Source organism: Manis javanica, chromosome 11 (assembly GCF_040802235.1).
Source record: "Manis javanica isolate MJ-LG chromosome 11, MJ_LKY, whole genome shotgun sequence".
Taxonomy (NCBI): Eukaryota; Metazoa; Chordata; class Mammalia; order Pholidota; family Manidae; genus Manis; species Manis javanica.
This window is the reverse complement of record NC_133166.1, coordinates 73,209,113-73,228,087: the sequence shown is the minus strand read 5'-3', so window position 1 is coordinate 73,228,087 and position 18,975 is coordinate 73,209,113. Positions and strand designations below refer to the sequence as shown.

The window sequence follows — 18,975 nt, the reverse complement described above, 5'->3', positions numbered from 1 at the left end:
GCGAGTGCCTGGGACCGGCGCCTGAGGACAAAAAGTATCGTGTGTTGTTCCCTGTGGGACCGGTGGGTGGGTGCCTGAGACTGGCGCCTAAGGACGGAGGAAATCACGCGTTTTTCCCCTTTTTTAAAAATCTTTTTTTTTAGTGCTTTTTAGAAGCCTTAAAGTGACAGGGACCCCGGGGCTATGGAGGCAGAGCAGCAGGACCTGTGGGCAGGTTCCTGGGACCGGCACCTGAGGACAAAGAATATCGGGCGTTTTTCCCTGTGGGACCGGTGGGCGGATGCCTGAGACCGGCGCCCGAGGATGGAGGAAATTGAGTGTTTTCCCCCCTTTTTTTTTCTCTTTTTGGCGAGTGCTTTTTGGAAGCCTTAAAGGGACAGGGACCCCAATACCAGCAAAACAGGGAAGCAAGACTGGTGAGCAGGTGCCTGAGACCGGCGCCTGAGGTAAAAGAAAATCGCGCATCTGTCCCTTTTTTTTTTTTTTGGTGAGTGCACTTTGGAAGCCTTGGACAGACGGGGACCCCAATACCAGGGAAGCAGGGCAGCAACACTGGTGGGCGGGTGCCTGGGACCGGTACCTAAGGACAAAGAAAATAGCACGTTTCTCCCATTCTTTCCTTTTGGCAAGTGCTTTTTGGAGGCCTTAGGGGGAGAGGGACCCCAGTGCCAGGGAGGCAGGGTGGCAGGCCGTAGAGCAGGTGCCTGGGACCGGCGCCTCGGGATGGAGAGGGTCACGCGTTTCTCACTTATTATTTGGCGACTGTTTTTTGGAGGCCTTGGAGGGACGGGGAACCCAGTGCTAGGGAGGCAGGGCGGCAGGACAGGTGGGCAGGTGCCTGAGCACAAAAAAAATCGCGTGTTTTTTCGTTTCTTTTTCTTTCTCTTTACTCTCTCATTGTTGCTGTTGTTGTTTTGGTTTGGAGAGTGCTTCTTGGAAGCCTTAAAGGGGCAGGACAGGTCACTTAGACCAGAGGCAGGGAATCTGGGGATTTCTGGGAACTCTAACCCCCAGGGCAACAGGAAGCACAGAGGACCCTTACGGAGATAAATAGCCTCCCGGCTGCTCCCCCTCAAATGGGGCTCCACCATTTTGGAGGAGCAGCCCCAGCCAGGCCACCCCGACAGCAACAGCGGAGATAAACTCCATAGCAAACGGGCAGGTAGCAGAAGCCCAGTCTGTGCACAGCTGACAAGCATAAGCCACTAGAGGTCGCTATTCTCCCAGGAGAGGAAGGCCACAAACCAACAAGAAGGGGAGCTCTTCCAGCAGTCACTCGTACCAGCTCTGCAAACTATCTCTATCACCATGAAAAGACAAAACTACAGGCAGACAAAGATCACAGAGACAACACCTGAGAAGGAGACAGACCTAACCAGTCCTCCTGAAAAAGATTTCAAAATAAAAATCATGAACATGCTGACAGAGATGCAGAGAAAAATGCAAGAGCAATGGGATGAGATGCAGAGAAAAATGCAAGAGCAATGGGATGAAGTCCGGAGGGAGACAACAGATGTCAGGAAGGCGATCACAGAAGTGAAACAATCCCTGGAAGGATTTATAAGCAGAATGGATAAGATGCAAGAGGCCATTGAAGGAATAGAAGCCAGAGAACAGGAACGTATAGAAGCTGACATAGAGAGAGATAAAAGGATCTCCAGGAATGAAACAACACTAAGAGAACTATGTGACCAATCCAAAAGGAATAATATTCGTTTTATAGGGGAACCAGAAGAAGAAAGAGGAAAAGGAATAGAAAGTCTCTTTGAAGAAATAATTGCTGAAAACTTCCCCAAACTGGGGGAGGAAATAATCGAACAGACCATGGAATTACACAGAACTCCCAAAAGAAAGGATCCAAGGAGGACAACACCAAGACACATAGTAATTAAAACAGCAAGGATCAAGAAAAAGGAAAGAGTTTTAAAGGCAGCTAGAGAGAAAAAGGTCACCTACAAAGGAAAACCCATCAGGCTAACATCAGACTTCTCGAAAGAAAACCTACAAGCCAGAAGAGAATGGCATGATATATTTAATGCAATGAAACAGAAGGGCCTTGAACCAAGGATACTGTATCCAGCACGACTATCATTTAAATATGATGGCAGGATTAAACAATTCCCAGACAAGCAAAAGCTGAGGGAATTTGCTTCCCACAAACAACCTCTACGGGGCACTCTACAGGGACTGCTCTAGATGGGAGCACTCCTAAAAAGAGCACAGAACAAAACACACAACATATGAAGAATGGAGGAGGAGGAATAAGAAGGGAGAGAAGAAAAGAATCTACAGACAGTGTATATTACAGCTCAATAAGCGAGCTAAGTTAGGCAGTAAGATACGAAAGAAGCTAACCTTGAACCTTTGGTAACCATGAATCTAAAGCCTGCAATGGCAATAAGTACATATCTCTCAATAGTCACGCTAAATGTAAATGGACTTAAGGCAACAATCAAAAGACACAGAGTAATAGAATGGATAAAAAAACAAGACCCATCTATATGCTGCTTACAAGAAACTCACCTTAAACTCAAAGATAAGCACAGACTAAAAGTCAAGGGATGGAAAAACATATTTCAGGCAAACAACAATGAGAAGCAGGGGTTGCAGTACTAATGTCAGACAAAATAGACTTCAAAACAAAGAAAGTAACAAGAGATAAAGAAGGATACTACATAATGATAAAGGGCTCAGTCCAACAAGAGGATATAACCATTCTAAATATATATGCACCCAATACAGGAGCACCAGCATATGTGAAACAAATACTAACAGAACTAAACAGGGAAATAGACTGCAATGCATTCATTGTAGAAGACTTCAACACACCACTCACCCCAAAGAATAGATCCACCGGGCAGAAAATAAGTAAGGACCCACACGCACTGAACAACACACTAGAACACATGGACCTAATAGACATCTATAGACCTCTACATCCAAAAGAAACAGTATATACATTCTTCTCAAGTGCACATGGAACATTTTCCAGAATAGACCACATACTAGCTCACAAAAAGAGCCTCAGTAAATTCCAAAATATTGAAATTCTACCAACCAATTTTTCAGACCACAAAGGTATAAAAGTAGAAATAAATTCTACAAAGAAAACAAAAAGGCTCACAAACACATGGAGGCTTAACAACATGCTACTAAATAATCAATGGATCAATGAACAAATCAAAGTAGAGATCAAGGAATATATAGAAACAAATGACAACAACAACACAAAGCCCCAACTTCTGTGGGACGCAGCGAAAGCAGTCTTAAGAGGAAAGTATATAGCAATCCAGGCACACCTGAAGAAGGAAGAACAATCCCAAATGAATAGCCTAACATCACAATTATCAAAACTGGAAAAAGAAGAACAAATGAGGCCTAAAGTCAGCAGAAGGAGGGACATAATAAAGATCAGAGAAGAAATAAACAAAATTGAGAAGAATAAAACAATAGCAAAAATCAATGAAACCAAGAGCTGGTCCTTTCAGAAAATAAATAAGACAGATAAGCCTCTTAGCCAAACTTATTAAGAGAAAAAGAGAATCAACACAAATCAACATAATCAGAAATGAGAATGGAAAAATCAGGACAGACTCCACAGAAATACAAAAAATTATTAAAGACTACTATGAAAACCTATATGCCAACAAGCTGGAAAACCTAGAAGAAATGGACAACTTCCTAGAAAAATACAACCTCTCAAGACTGACCAAGGAAGAAAAACAAAAGTTAAACAAACCAATTACGAGCAAAGAAATTGAAATGGTAATCAAAAAACTACCCAAGAACAAAACCCCAGGGCCGGACGGATTTACCTGGGAATTTTATCAGACACACAGAGAAGACATAATACCCATTCTCCTTAAAGTGTTCCAAAAAATAGAAGACGAGGGAATACTCCCAAACTCATTCTATGAAGCCAACATCACCCTAATACCAAAACCAGGCAAAGACCCCACCAAAAAAGAAAATTACAGACCAATATCTCCGATGAATGTAGATGCAAAAATACTCAATAAAATACTAGCAAACAGAATTCAACAGTATATCAAAAGGATCATACACCATGACCAAGTGGGATTCATCCCAGGGATGCAAGGATGGTACAACTTTCGAAAATCCATCAACATCATCCACCACATCAACAAAATGAAAGACAAAAACCACATGATCATCTCCATAGATGCTGAAAAAGCATTTGACAAAATTCAACATCCATTCATGATAAAAACTCTCAGCAAAATGGGAATAGAGGGCAAGTACTTCAACATAATAAAGGCCATATATGATACACCCACAGCCAGCATTATACTGAACAGCGAGAAGCTGAAAGCATTTCCTCTGAGATCGGGAACAAGACAGGGATACCCACTCTCCCCACTGTTATTTAACACAGTACTGGAGGTCCTAGCCACGGCAATCAGACAAAACAAAGAAATGCAAGGAATCCAGATCGGTAAAGAAGAAGTTAAACTGTCACTATTTGCAGATGATATGATACTGTACATAAAAAACCCGAAAGACTCCACTCCAAAAGTACTAGAACTGATATCAGAATACAGCAAAGTTGCAGGATACAAAATTAACACACAGAAATCTGTAGCTTTCCTATACACTAACAACGAATCAATAGAAAGAGAAATCAGGAAAACAATTCCATTCACAATGGCATCAAAAAGAATAAAATACCTAGGAATAAACCTAACCAAAGAAGTGAAAGACTTAAACTCTGAAAACTACAAGTCACTCTTAAGAGAAATTAAAGGGGACACTAATAAATGGAAACTCATCCCATGCTCATGGCTAGGAAGAATTAATATCATTAAAATGGCCATCTGAGCAGTATAAGAACAAAGGAAAAACTGAAGGAACAAAACAGCAGCGGAATTACAGAACCCAAAAATGGACTAACAGGTACCAAAGGGAAAGGAAATGGGGAGGATGGGTGGGCAGGGAGGGATAATGGGGGGGAGAAGGGGGCATTAAGATTAGCATGCATGGGGGGGAGGGAGAAAGGGGAGGGTGGGCTGTACAACACAGAGAGGACAAGTAGGGATTCTACAACATTTTGCTAAGCTGATGGACAGTAACCGTAATGTGGTTGTTAGGGGGGACCAGATATAGGGAAGAGTATAGTAAACATAGTATTCTTCCTGTAAGTGTAGATTAAAGATTAAAATAAAAAGAAAGAAAGAAAAGGGGGATTACTCCTTGATAGGATAAAACTATTGGTAAATCAAAGATCAACGCATGCTTTAAATATCCTTAATGTTGATCACTTAAAGGGTATCAGATGATCAGCTATGGAGGTACTCTTTTCTGATAATATTCCTTTCTCTTAATTAAAAAAAAAAAAAAAAAGAAAGCAGTTCTTGTGTGCTGACCTCCAATGAGTTCTGCACAGTGGTATAGAGGGCATGTCAAAGGGTGGGCAAAAGGTCTGTTTGTTTCTACGCAGAAGATCAAGGCCTACCTTGGATACCCAGAAAATGAACTAAGATATGATATGAGGAGGAGCTTCCGGCATCAGCACTCTCTGGAGGACTTGTGCCAGGGGGATGATCATCAAAAAGCCTCCAAAGGGATCTGGGCGATGCTGTGTTTGTGGCTGCATCCACCCCACCGTTTCCTGGACTTGCCATTGGAATGAGGAGGGAGATGTCTAGGCTGGCATGTGCATAGTGAGACAACGAATTTGACCGGATCTGTACTGTTGCAACTCAACCAGGAGTTGGGAGGGGTGCAAGTTGTAGCACTCCAAAATCTTATGACTATAGACTATCTACGGTTAAAAGAACATATGGGATGTGAACAGATCCCAGAAATGGGCTGCTTTAATTTGTCTGATTTCTCTGACCAAGTACAGTTGGACAATATCCATCATATCATAGACAAATTTTCACAAATGCCTAGGGTGCCTAAATGGTTTTCTTGGCTTCACTGGAGATGGACGGTAATTATAGATTTGCTTTGTTTATGTCACCGTATTCCTATTATATTAATATGTGAGCACAAATTAGTTGGTAGTTTAAAACCTATACATGCTTAAGGTACTGTACAAGAAGATATGTAAAAGAAATAATCCTCCCATGTTTTCTTCCATATGCTACCTCTATAGCTTTTCTTCTTCCTTCCTAATTACAACCCATAAATAGAGTTCGTGTCTCATATCGAATTTACCGAGTGTCATAATTCCTCCAGGTGGTAAAGATACCTCGAGACAAGTGCTGGGCATAGAAGCCACAGGGCATAAATCTGCAAAGAAGTAAAAAGCTAACCTTTGCAAACAATATGGTTTCTCTCTCACTTACCAACTTTACATTTCCCTGTATGGCCCCGGAAGATGACTGGTTAGCCAGAGACGGGTAAGATTCCTCAAGGGAGGAACAACCTAAGACAGGCACGGTCGCAGGGGGGCCATCAGGTGAGAAATTGGGGATCAACAGAGGTGAGGCTCAGAACCTCACCCCCCCTGTTTTGAGAGAAATCTTCTGCATCCGTGGATGTTTTGCTGCCCTTGTCTAGCTTGGATTAATACTTAGTCCGTAGGCACACACCTGATCACCTACATTTGCCGTCTTACAGCACTAAACTATGTTTTCTACCTCTATCTTGCATCTACCTACCACTTCAGCATTTTTTTAAAAATAAAAATAAAAATAATAATAATAAAGGGAGAAATGTGGGATCAACATATAAATCAAGTATAAAAATCAAACGAATATTCATATTGACCTGATTGTTTATAGTTCATAATGCGTGATCAAAACCAAAAGTTTCTGTGATGAATGCCCTTGTACTGTTCACCATGTAAGAATTTATTCACTATGTAAGAATTCGTTCACCATGTAAGAACTTGTTCATTATGCTTCAGAAGATTGGAGACCTACGAGAATTAGGCTTGAGACGGATTAATGATTGTACATTGAGCATTGACCCCCCTATACAGAATTTTATTGTTGTTAACAGTCATTTGATCAATAAATATGAGATGCCCTCTTAAAAAATATATATATATATACAGTTGAGCCTATAACAACATGTGTTTGAACTTCACAAGTCCACCTGCATACAAATTTTTTTTCAATATTTACACTGGGAAATTATTTGGAAATCTGACAATTTGAAAAAACATTTTCTTTTCTCTAGCTTATTTTATTGTAAGAATACAGTATATAATACACAACATATAAAATGTGTTAATTGATGGTTTATGTTATTGGTAATGCTTCTGATCAATAGTAGATTACTAAACTTTTGGGGAAGTCAATAATTATACACAGATTTTCAACTTATGGGGGGTTGGCACCCCTAACTCCCTACTTTGTTCAAGGGTCAACTGTATACCAATTTACAGGCCCACTAGCAGTGCATGAAAAGTGTCAGTTCCCCCTCCCTTGCTAACACTGGATATTATCACTTTTTAGAAATGTGTCAGACTGGAAATGTGTATTTCATCAATGCTTTGGTTAAAAAAAACAAAACAAAACAAAACAAAAAACCATGCATTTAATCAAATGCTTATGGTAAAATTACTAAATGGCTTAAATCTTTACTTTTTTATGTGTATGCTAATCAATGACTATAAGCAGAACTGTATTTCAGGATCATTAGGAGACCTCACTCTTCAAAATAATTCCATGATGAGTCATTTATAAAGCAGAGATTTCTTTCATGGTGTAAATAAATCTTCAGTTTATTTTTAGGTCAAAAAAAAATTATTACCCTAATATAACTGGTAAGTGCAAAATCTTTACATAGTGCTTTGCATTTAATGAACATTTAGAAATATTGTTTCACGATCTCATTGTAAAATTTTGGCTTTTCCTATAATAATTTAAGTATATGTTTAAGTCATATTCTTACTTGTTATTCCCCCTACTGCTTTTCATATCATTAAGAAATTTTTGAAAATTTCTTTAAAAAAAAACAAAACAAAAACAAACAAACAAACAAACAAAAAAACCACAAAGAAACACTCCAAGGCAGCCAGGTGAAGGAACCCAATCCAGCTGGTGAAGTTGCACATTAGTATACAGGACCTTCTTTATGGGTATGTTTTTCTAAAACTGTTATGAAAATATCTAGGCAAACAACTCTCCCTTCTTTGTTCCAGAACTCCTTTACAGAAATGCCTTGTAACAGTACTGGAAGCTTTAAGCCAAGAAATTTACCCTCAAGTAAAAGTAAGTTTTAGAAAATTTACATATGTATTATGTATATATACATATACATCAGCACACTTATATATATATATACATTAATAAATGGTGCTGTGGATATTTGATATTTACGGAAGAGTCAATTATTTGGCTGCTGTGGTACTTACTAAAAATGATATTAATTTTAATTCCCTATTTACAAGTAATCCAAGTATTTTTAAAACTTCCTAAAGATTAAGTATAGATGGAGTATCATACAGACATTAAAAAATGATGGCACACAGGTAGGCAAGATGGTTCTAATAAGCATGCCTCCAAAGGAAAGAAAAAAAAATCACAAAAGATTCAGAAATTTGCCCACATAAACATGGAAGAAAGAAAATACAAAAGCAATGTGTGAAAAATCTTATCAATGAAGAAAGCAAAGATAAAATATGATAAACATATTTGCAAACACAACAGATCATAATATACGGACAGTGATTACAAACAAGAAAGAAAATCACATGCACGTCAACAGAAACATAAAGGACATAAACAATTTTATAAAGGAAAGAACCAATAAACATATGTTATAAAAAATCCACTAATAATTTTTAAGATGCAGCTTAATAACTGTAAGATATGGTTTTCACCTATCTGGCTGTCAAATACTAACAACATTAATCAATATTGCTAATTTAGGGTGAGGGAAAGCAGATACTCATCCCCTACGGACAAGGGTAAAAACCAGCACAAGCTGTTTGGAAGGTACTTATATGGTAAGGATCAAAAGCTTTAAAAACATGCATTTATTTTCTCAAAATATTACTTAGGAATACATCCCAATAACATTATCAGTCAAGGACTAAAAATCTTAGTACAGGATAGGTTCAGTGCAGTGTGGTTTTAATAGGGGATCATTTCCATAAATTACAGAATATCCTTATGGTAGAATACTATGCAGGCATTAAACATTGATGCTGGAAAAACAAAGCAGGGGGGATTATGCCTCCCAACTTCAAACTCTACTACAAAGCCACAGTAATCAAGACAATTTGGTACTGGCACAAGAACAGACCCATAAAGCAGTGGAACATAATGGAGTGACTAGATATTAACCCAAGCATATATGGTCAATTAATATTTGATAAAGGAGCCATGGATATACGATGGGGAAATGACAGCCTCTTCAACAGCTGGTGTTGGCAAAACTGGACAGCTATATGCAACAGAATGATACTGGATTACTGTCTAACTTCATAAACAAAAGTAAACTCAAAATGGATCAGACCTGAATATGTCATGAAACCATTCAACTCTTAGAAGAAAACATAGGCAAAAATCTCTTGAATATAAACACAAGCAACTTTTTCATGAGCATATCTCCCTGGGCAAGGGAAACAAAAACAAAAATGAACAAATGAGACTACATCAAATTAAAAAGCTTCTGTACAGCAAAGGACACTACAGTAGAACAAAAAGGCATCCTATAGTATGGGAGAATATATTAATAAATGACATATCCAATAAGGGGTTGACATGCAAAATATATAAAGAGCTCACACAACTCAACAAACAAAAAGCAAATAATCCAATTAAAAAATGGGCAGAGGAGCTGAACAGACACTTCTCCAAAGAAATTCAGATGGCCAACAGGCACATGAAAAGATGCTCCACATCCCTAATCATCAGGGAAATGCAAATTAAAACCACAATGAGATAACACCTCATACCAGTTAGGATGGCCAACATCCAAAAGCCAAGACACACAACAACAAATGCTGGCGAGGATGTGGAGAAAGCGGAACCCTCCTACACTGCTGGTGGAAATGTAAATTAGTTCAACCATTGTGGAAAGCAGTATAGAGGTTCCTCAAAAAATTAAAAATGGAAATACCATTTGACCCGAGAATTCCACTCCTAGAACTTTACCCTAAGAATGCAGGAGGCCAGTCTGAAAAAGACATATGCACCCCTATGTTCATCGCAGCATTATTTACAATAGCCAAGAAATGGAAGTCACCTAAGCGTCCATCGGTAGATGAATGGATGGAGAAGACATGGTACATATACACAACAGAATATTATTCAGCTATAAGGAAAAAACAAATCCTACCATTTGCAACAACATGGATGGAGCTAGAGGGTATTATGCTCAGTGAAATAACCTAGTCAGAGAAAGACAAGTAGCAAATGATTTCACTCATCTGTGGAACATAAGAACAAAACAAAAAGCTGAAGGACCAAAACAGCAGCAGACTCACAGAACCCAAGAATGGACTAACAGTTGCCAAAGGGAAAGGGACTGGGGAGGGTGGTTGGGGAGGGAGGAATAAGGGGAATATGGGGCACTACAACTAGCACACAGAACTAAGGCGGGTGGACCGGGGATAGCATGGGGAAGGCAGTATAGCACAGAGAAGACAAGTAGTGACTCTGTAGCATCTTACTACGCTGATGGACAGTGACTATAATGGCGTATGTGATGGGGACGTGATAATGGGGGTAATCTAGTAACCACAATGTTGCTCATGTGATTGTATATTAACGATACCAAAATAAATAAATAAATAAATAAATAAATAAATAAATAAATAAATAAATAAAAAGAAATACCATATGAAAAAAAGAGAAACATTGTATTTGTAAGACTGTATGTATAAAAGTTATGTTATCTTGATATGGATGTATAGAAGAACATCTGGAAGGCTTGGCAACAAAAGGAACAAACACATGGTTAGCAGCAGGCAATAGTGAACGTATTATGAATAATGCTTTTCCCTTTTGCTTATATATATTTTCTTATAGAAAAAACAATTTTTAATAACAATAGTTGTAAGGAACATAGAGGAAAATAACTGTTATAATAACTATACCAAAGAGGAAACAATGTCAGCTACAAACTACAACTGCGCAATGACCTCACTGAAATACCATACTCTACACCACCCAGAAAACAGATCATTACTGTGTTAAAACTGATGGGGTTATGGTTGATTTTGAAATTTTTTTCTTTACCAAATTTCCAATGAATTATCTTTTGTAGTTAAAAGTGGGAAACTTTCCTATAGAAAACTGTCCATCTTTGGTGATGGGGGGAGTCTAGTAAACATAATGTTCCTCATGTAATTGTAGATTAATGATACCAAAATAAAAAACACTGTCCATCTTGCTAAAATGAACATCTAAGAGAAATTGGGCAAAAACACCTCACTCTGAATATTCAGTTATATTCATGTTATCCTGAGTGAGGAACGAAACACACGCAGCTGCACTTAGACCTTTGCCAGCAGAGTTTTCCCGCAGCCAGGAGGACCAGCAAGGAGGATGCCAGCTGGGGTCACCAATCCAAGTGCTTTGAACTGATTCGGGTTACGTACTGGTGCCTGGAAAACAATCCCAACAGCAGTCCGTTACCAATGTCCACTTGATACTGCATAGTCAAATTATCTCCACATGCACCTTTCCAACATCGATCGTGAGGCCTACAGATGATGGCAGTGCCTGTACAATGTGCTTACCCTATCCAAGCACAAGGTATATAGTGATAACCTGAAAATCACTGCTTTTGGAGAATTCATACTTAACGCTGTGAAAATGTTTTAAATGTGAAGTTTAATATTTGATATTAAAATATTTCACCAGTTTAATATCAAAAAATTTTAAACTATCTTAATTACTAGGTTATAAAAATTTTAGACAATGCCCTCCTTTAAGAAATCAGAAGCAGCAGTAATCTGTACAGTCCAAAGCCAAAGATACCTAGTCACTGGAATCTCCATGTAGTTTCTCTTTCAGTAGTTACACACCTAAATGTATCATACATCATAAATGACTATGTAACACGGAAAAGTAAGAGTAAATGGAAATCTATACAAAGTGCCATGGACATAAAAATTGTTTTGGCCCTTCTAAGTGTTCAAAAGGTTCAAAAGGTATTTCTCAAATAGTTTGGTACTGGCTGAAACCAAAACTTAAAAAAAACTCACTGTCACAGAATCCAAGCACCAAACAAAAAGATTAAGTCTAAAACAGATCTCAGAAGAACTAAAAAACCACTGCTGGGGGCTTAGTAATAATACAATAGAACCTATACAACACAGTGATGTCAATTTAGACATACAACCCAGGACACGTGTGTGGGTGTTTATCCATCACATACCAATACCATTCAGCACAGATACACCTACCAATATCGCCATGGTGAGCTCTTCTCTAATATCTTCCAGGGCACCAATATCTGCCCATGTCACATTGGGGACAGTAACAAAACCTTCCCTTTTGGCGGATGGTTGGACTGAGGACAGAGCAACAACAAAATCATTCAATTCAATGCATAGCCCTTGCAGCTGCTCCTCGGAGAGGGGGTCTCGGCTTCTGAGCAACCCCAGAAGCCTCAGCAATTCATCCTTAAAGGGAGTAATTGGAAAAAAAAGAAAACCATGAAGTTTGTTGAAAATGTTACTTTTTGTAGTTTAAAAAATTATTACTGCAATATTTCTGTAGGCTGATGTAAACTTCTGAGTATTGTAGTAATTTTCCCCATTGACGTAAGTTGTTCATTTAACTCTGAATGGATTATTTGATTTGGTCAAGGAAAGGTAAACCGACTATAGACAAATACAGAATGATTTTGTATACTGTACAGAACTATCAACAGCAAACGTAAGCAGTTAGCAAATGTTCATTTAACAACCATGTATTCCCATTTTCATTTATAAATATTCAAGAAGCAGGTGAATTCTGATGAAACTAAAACAAAGTTACTCTGGTGGCAGTATACAGTTGATCCTAAAGGGATTAAGGGTGCTGACTCCTCCACACAGTCAAAAATCTGCATATGACTTTTGACTATCCAAAAATTTAACTACTGATAGCCTACTATTGACGGGAAGCCTTACCAATAACATAAAGTCATTAACAAATATTTTCAGCGTTCTATGTATTTATCATATGCTGTATTCTCACAGTAAAGTCAGCTAGAGAACAGAAATTATTTTTTCAAATCACCACAAAGCTGTAAAAAATTGTCCAATGTTTATTGAAAAAAAAATGCATGTAAATGGACCTGCACAGTTCAAACCTGTCTTATTCAAGGAGCAACTGTAATTTTGTAATATAGTTTTGTACAATCCTTGATCGTTTAATAGCTACACAGAAAGCACACAATTTCTAATCCTATTGAATCCTGAATTTCAAAGGCAGATTTTTTGCTTTGTGAAGAATATGGGACAGGCAAAAAGTAATTCTGAGACACCCAATTTATAAAATCTGAATTTATATGCAGTACTATAAAAGGAATGAGTTAAGATTTTTAACAGATATAACTGTAGTTCTAAATGAGTAAGAAAAAAACAAATGATCTGAAAACAAAGACATGGAGCTAAGTATCTGGTTTGGAAGGTAGAGCCGTGTGGCCTTGAGCAAGTCTTCAACTTAACTCTCTTTGATTACAAAATGGGAAAATAATATTACCTTGACAGTTATATGGGCCAAATATATAATATATAGAAATCCCCTGTGCAAACTATACAATGCTATATAAAGTTACCAAGTTTTCATGACTCACAAAACTAAAAATGTTAAAACTGATCTTGGACTGATCAAAATCCGTGTCATATTCACAGGGCTGTCCTCCAGAGCCATCTGCAGCTAGGGACAAGGCCAGCACTGCACCAGCAGATTACCTCCAGAAGGGAACCAGGAAATGTAACTAAACGTCAATGCTCTAACCTGCTGTACCAGAGCTGGAGAGTAAACACTGCAGGCACAGCAGGCCACATGGCCTCTGCTACAGGGACTCCTATGAAAGCTGCTGTGAGCTGTGGACAGAGCAGACAGGATGAGAAGTGGGCATAACTGTGTTTCCATATGATTTAATTTACAAAAACAGGGAGTGGGAGATGGGTCACAGTCTGTCAATTCTGGCTTTAGAATTACATAATCATTTACTATAAAAGGAATTCACTCAGAATCAACTGAAGAGAATAACTTGTACTTTTGAAATTGTAGACATTCTGGGTGTTACTGGTAATTATTCTCAAGATAAAATGCCAATAAAACAAAATCATAAACCTCAACAATATTAACACTTCTCACATGTAAGATGACACAAACTACAAACATTTAAAGGGCAGGTTAAGACACCCGAAGAGGAAGCACCTGTGTTTTAGAAGCACACTCAGTTCCAACTGTATCTTCCCAGCCTCCTTCAGACAGCAAACCTCCTATCTCAGGATCTTTCTTCTGCTGTCCTGGTAGCCTCATTAAGACCCTGTTGACTGCACACATGGCTGCCTCGCGGCACAGGGCCATAAGATCAGCACCAACAAAGCCTGGTGTTAGGTGTGCTAACTGCCGGAAACAGAAAGGTTCAGGAAGTCTTAATTTCCTGCACAAAGTCTGAAGTATTCTGTAGAAAACAAAGGGGGGAAAAATCAGATTCCTAACCTACTAGTAAAGCGAAATCACTGAATATCTTCATTTGAAGTCCTTCCTCTCTGTCAATGGTACTACAATGGGTATAGTGTAAGATCATCCACTCAAGAAATACTGAACCACTATTACATATCCCACTTTATTCCATTAAGGATTAAGATGTATCTGGTTAGGAACTATAGTAAATGACATGAAAAAATTTTAATGGATTTTTTAAAAAGCATTCTGCCTTTAGGAATTTTACAGTATTACAGAGGAAATAAGTGATTTTTGGTAAGATCTACCTTTAGAGCAGACTAAATGGACATCTACCAGAAATAAAACTGCCACACTTAAACTATTAATTCTGATTACAAGAGTCAAGTCACACATATTTTAGTGTCTATCTTTCATTAGGACAGTCACCTCCCCAACTCTATCTTTGCTTATTTCACCCCCTGTACTATACCTGTGAAAAACTGCTCAACAGGACTAGTGACAGGTTATTTGTCAATGAAATGTGGACTTTCAGATAATTCTCACTAAAGAAACACCTTATACAATTTCTGGTAAGACCTACTGAATGAAACTTAAAAAGTAGCAGAGATATTCAGAATGAAAGGTCTGAGGCCAAACTTGAGTCTGGACACCAGCTCTGCCACTCTCTGTATCACCTGGCCCAGTAACATAACTTCGTGTTTCAGTTTTCTCATCTGCTAAATACATATTGTAACAACACTTATTCATGGAGAGGTTGTCAATGAATACATGCAAATCTCTTAGAATAGTGGCTGACTCACAGTAAGTGCCCAACAAGTGTTAGTTACAATTATTTATATATTGTGATATTATCAACTAATGGTGGACATGGAAATGTATTTTGAAATTTCCAAATTTGTAGGGGAGACTATTATTTTCAAATGTCAAGCAGATGGAGAATAAGTTATAGAAAACTCATTTGGGATTATGTAAGTGAACAGAAGCAGATAAACATTTCTGACAAATGAAAAATAATTTACTCAGGATACTCTAAAAGGAATCAGTAAAAGATTCCATTAAAGCACAACTTCCCAGAGATACATACCCAATTTGCTACAATGCACAGGAACACTAAAAAATCAGAAGACTTTGAAAAACAGTTAACATAAAGTAAATATCCTTTCCTTGGTTATAAGCTGTTCCTAGAAAAAATGTGGTTATTTCTACTCATTATACTATGGGAATTCCACAGGAGAAAATAGCCAGTAAGAGATGTCCAGTTTCACAATGGCAGAGTGAGAGCTCCAGCCACTCTCCTCCAGCTGGACAGGAGACAAGCACAACCTCCACAGCTAAGAAACCAGATTATTTGTACATTCCCCCCAACTCCCAACAATTCTGGAAGGTAACCTTAGAGAGGTTGATTTATTTATTTATGCTGACATGAGATACTGGGGAAACAGGAATTTAGTAGGGTTCTGATGTGTGCATTATCTTAGCACGAACGAAGAGAAAGGTCCCCAACATGGATCTCTCCATGTTGGCTCTAGCTGATGCCCTAAGGACTGTAAACTCCTATAAAGATTCAAATCTTAGAAGTTCCCAGAACAGATGACCCAGGCGTAATAATATTTTTGACTATAAACAGGATTTTAAACTGATTTTTAAAGCATATTTTGGAAGTTTTATATTTACAGAATTACTGAGAAGACAATACAGAGTTCTATATACCCCACACCACTCCACTATTATTAAAGGTAGTTTTGAAGATTATTGGCCCAATATTTTGTAGACTATCCAGCCTGGTATTTTTTATCATGCTTACTCCAGGGTACTCTGTTTTTTGGGAAAAGACCACAGAGGTAAAAAGGGTCATTCTCATCACATCATATGAAGGTGATACACTATGAATACAACTTATCACTACGGATGTGAACCTTGAACATACTGCTTTGAGATCAAGTGTTTGAAAGAGTTTCCACCTTGAAGTTATGCCTCCCCACCTCACTATACTGTACACTGTGGATATAAGTCACAGGGCCTAGCTCACATTTAAGCAGCAGAGGTATGACCTACCTCCATGAGGGCAGTGCATCTACACGAATTATTTGGAATTCTGTACCAGAGTCTTGCCTATTTGCACCCATTTATTTATTCAGTCATTTATTTATATCAGTGTAGACAAACAAATATTTGATTATCTATACTCTTGAATCACAATTTATAAAGTGGTGGATGAAGAATGGCTAATGACCTAGCAGAGGGGACAAAATCAAAATTAGCCTTTTACAAAGAGGCACACTAAGGAGAAGTTAGTGTACTTGTCCAGCGGAACTCCAAAGACCAGGAACTGGAGGCATCAAAGTGCTGGACTTTGAAGTCAGGGCCCTGCAGGAATTATGTGAAACATAGTATGAGAAATATTAAGACCCCCACATTCTCTGACCTTCAACCAGAACACCAGGAAAGTGCTCACTGCAGAAAATGAACAAGAAAGGGAAGTTCCAGATCTGTGGGCAACCGTGAGATCAACACCATCAGGAAAACACATCAAAGTCCATGGACAGTATGTGCAATTCCTCACCTGCCTTCCCCTGCCCTAGCCAGAGACCAGCAGCTAGATGCACAGCCCCATGGTGCCATCTAAAGATCTTTTTCTGAAAAATCCAAATGGAAAGAACAAAAACAATTCACAGAAATTGATCTCTAGAGTTTTCTACCTAAAAAGTCAGCTGGTCATCTGACGGCTTCTCAAAGGCACTCATGCTTGAACAAAGCACATGGACGGCAGGCGTCCAACCAGCCTCACTCTTAAGAATGGACAGCCTTGGACTGCCACTTGAGGAAAGCTGCCAGCATGCAATAATTAAAGTAATAGGTCTCAACTATCAAGACTTACTATATGCCAGGTCCTGTTTTCTGACTGTACACATTGTGTCTCAGTGCCTCTCACCTAATATAACAAACATACACACATGCACAAACAAACGTGGAGGAAACAAAGAATACAAGAAAAGTTGTGAGAGGGTTATCAAATGAGAAAATACGGCAATTATGAACTCCAGAAAAAGTAAAAAGATAAAGAAAGGAAATGTGATCACAATATATGACTTGGGTCAACAGTAAACAATGTTTATATTAAGTATTTGTATTTATATCATCCCAGCGCCAAGGGCAAGGCCGTTAGCTAACAAAAGACAGGAGATATGGACAGACATGCAGAGAAGCTGGGCAGGCAGACGGGTGGCACATAATGAGCCAAGCCCTGCTGCTTGCCACCCCCAGGGTAAGACTCAGCACAGCCCTGCAGCCACATGAGAGACCCTGAGACAGAACCAAGCAGCTGGTGCCTTTCTAAATTCTTTACCCACAGAAGCTGTGAGGGACAATAAAATAATTGTTGTTATAAGCGATTGAATTTTGGGGTGTTCTTTTCTGCAGCAAGAGTAACGAACAATATTAGACTCCTTTTGTGTACACTAGAATTTTCCATAGTAAGATGCTTTTAAAGTATCAATAGCTACCTTTAAAAAACGTTTTCTTTGTGCCAGATGCTGTGCAGCTCTCACAAGGAGCCTTTAAGAGAAAGTATGAGTACTACCTTGCAGGTTGAATACGGTCAGAGAAGAGACTGAAGGCTAGGCTACATGGCACAGCAGGGCAGGGTAAGCTCCCTAGCTGACAGTGTGGTCTGGTCCTGGTTCACTGCCCCTCTAGCCCAGGCCCGCATCTCTGGCCTCTTCCCCATGTTATTCACACACTGGACCTTGTCATCATCTTTATCTGTTCTTCCTCTGAATCACTAGCTCAGAAGCACCTCACTCTCTGCCCACCATCTCCCCACAATTCTGTTCTTGGACCTCACTGGGTTCCTGGGTTCTCCACCACCTTCATCAAATACCCCTATTGTTGCCATATCAAGTCCATGGTCTGTTTTTTTCTATCTTAGTCTAAATTCTAAATCTCTGCTTTCCCCATGCCTGATCCTAGACTGCTGAGCATTACTAGGGGGAAAAGTCACAATACCAGGCCTACTGGTACCTCTGTGCCCCAGTCCTAAACACTGCCTGAAACCTTTCAGCTCCCCTCGCCAGCTGATCTTGAAAGCACCCAAAAAAAAGCCTCTGATGTACCATAAGAGCTCCATGCACCAGGTATCACTTTAATCCAGAGAAGGTGCACTCTATGATCCATATTTCATGCTGGCGAGCCTCCTGCGTCTGCACCCATCCTGCCCTTTAACATCCTCCCAGCTGTATCCCTGAGCCAAGATGGCACCCCACCTACCTCTGTTTCTCACTCCTTTTGCTCCTTCCCACCAACACTAAGAGACTTGACTTCTTCATCTTCTCAAAATCCTCCTTTGTATCCATTATTCACATCATGAGCTACCACCTTCCTCCTCCACAAGCACACCCCCTCCAGGAATTGTACA

At 39.0% G+C, this 18,975-nt stretch overlaps 1 protein-coding gene across 10 annotated transcripts in view; it reads right to left on the bottom strand.

Annotated features, from left to right (window-relative positions):
- Window positions 1-18,975, bottom strand: part of NVL (nuclear VCP like) — a 136,267-nt gene that overhangs the window by 85,291 nt on the left and 32,001 nt on the right. For 8 of the 10 annotated variants that reach the window (XR_012122748.1, XR_012122749.1, XR_012122747.1 and 5 more), the window contains 3 exons: window positions 14,307-14,556; window positions 12,335-12,553; window positions 11,426-11,530 (listed from right to left, as the gene is read on the bottom strand). Coding sequence is in view for 7 of the 10 variants with exons in the window: in XM_073216668.1 (XP_073072769.1) it covers window positions 11,426-11,530; window positions 12,335-12,553; window positions 14,307-14,556 (574 nt within the window). In the remaining 3 variants the exon portion in view is untranslated. The remainder of the gene's footprint in view (window positions 1-11,425; window positions 11,531-12,334; window positions 12,554-14,306; window positions 14,557-18,975) is intronic. The other 2 variants (XM_073216669.1, XM_073216674.1) reach the window with 2 other exon arrangements.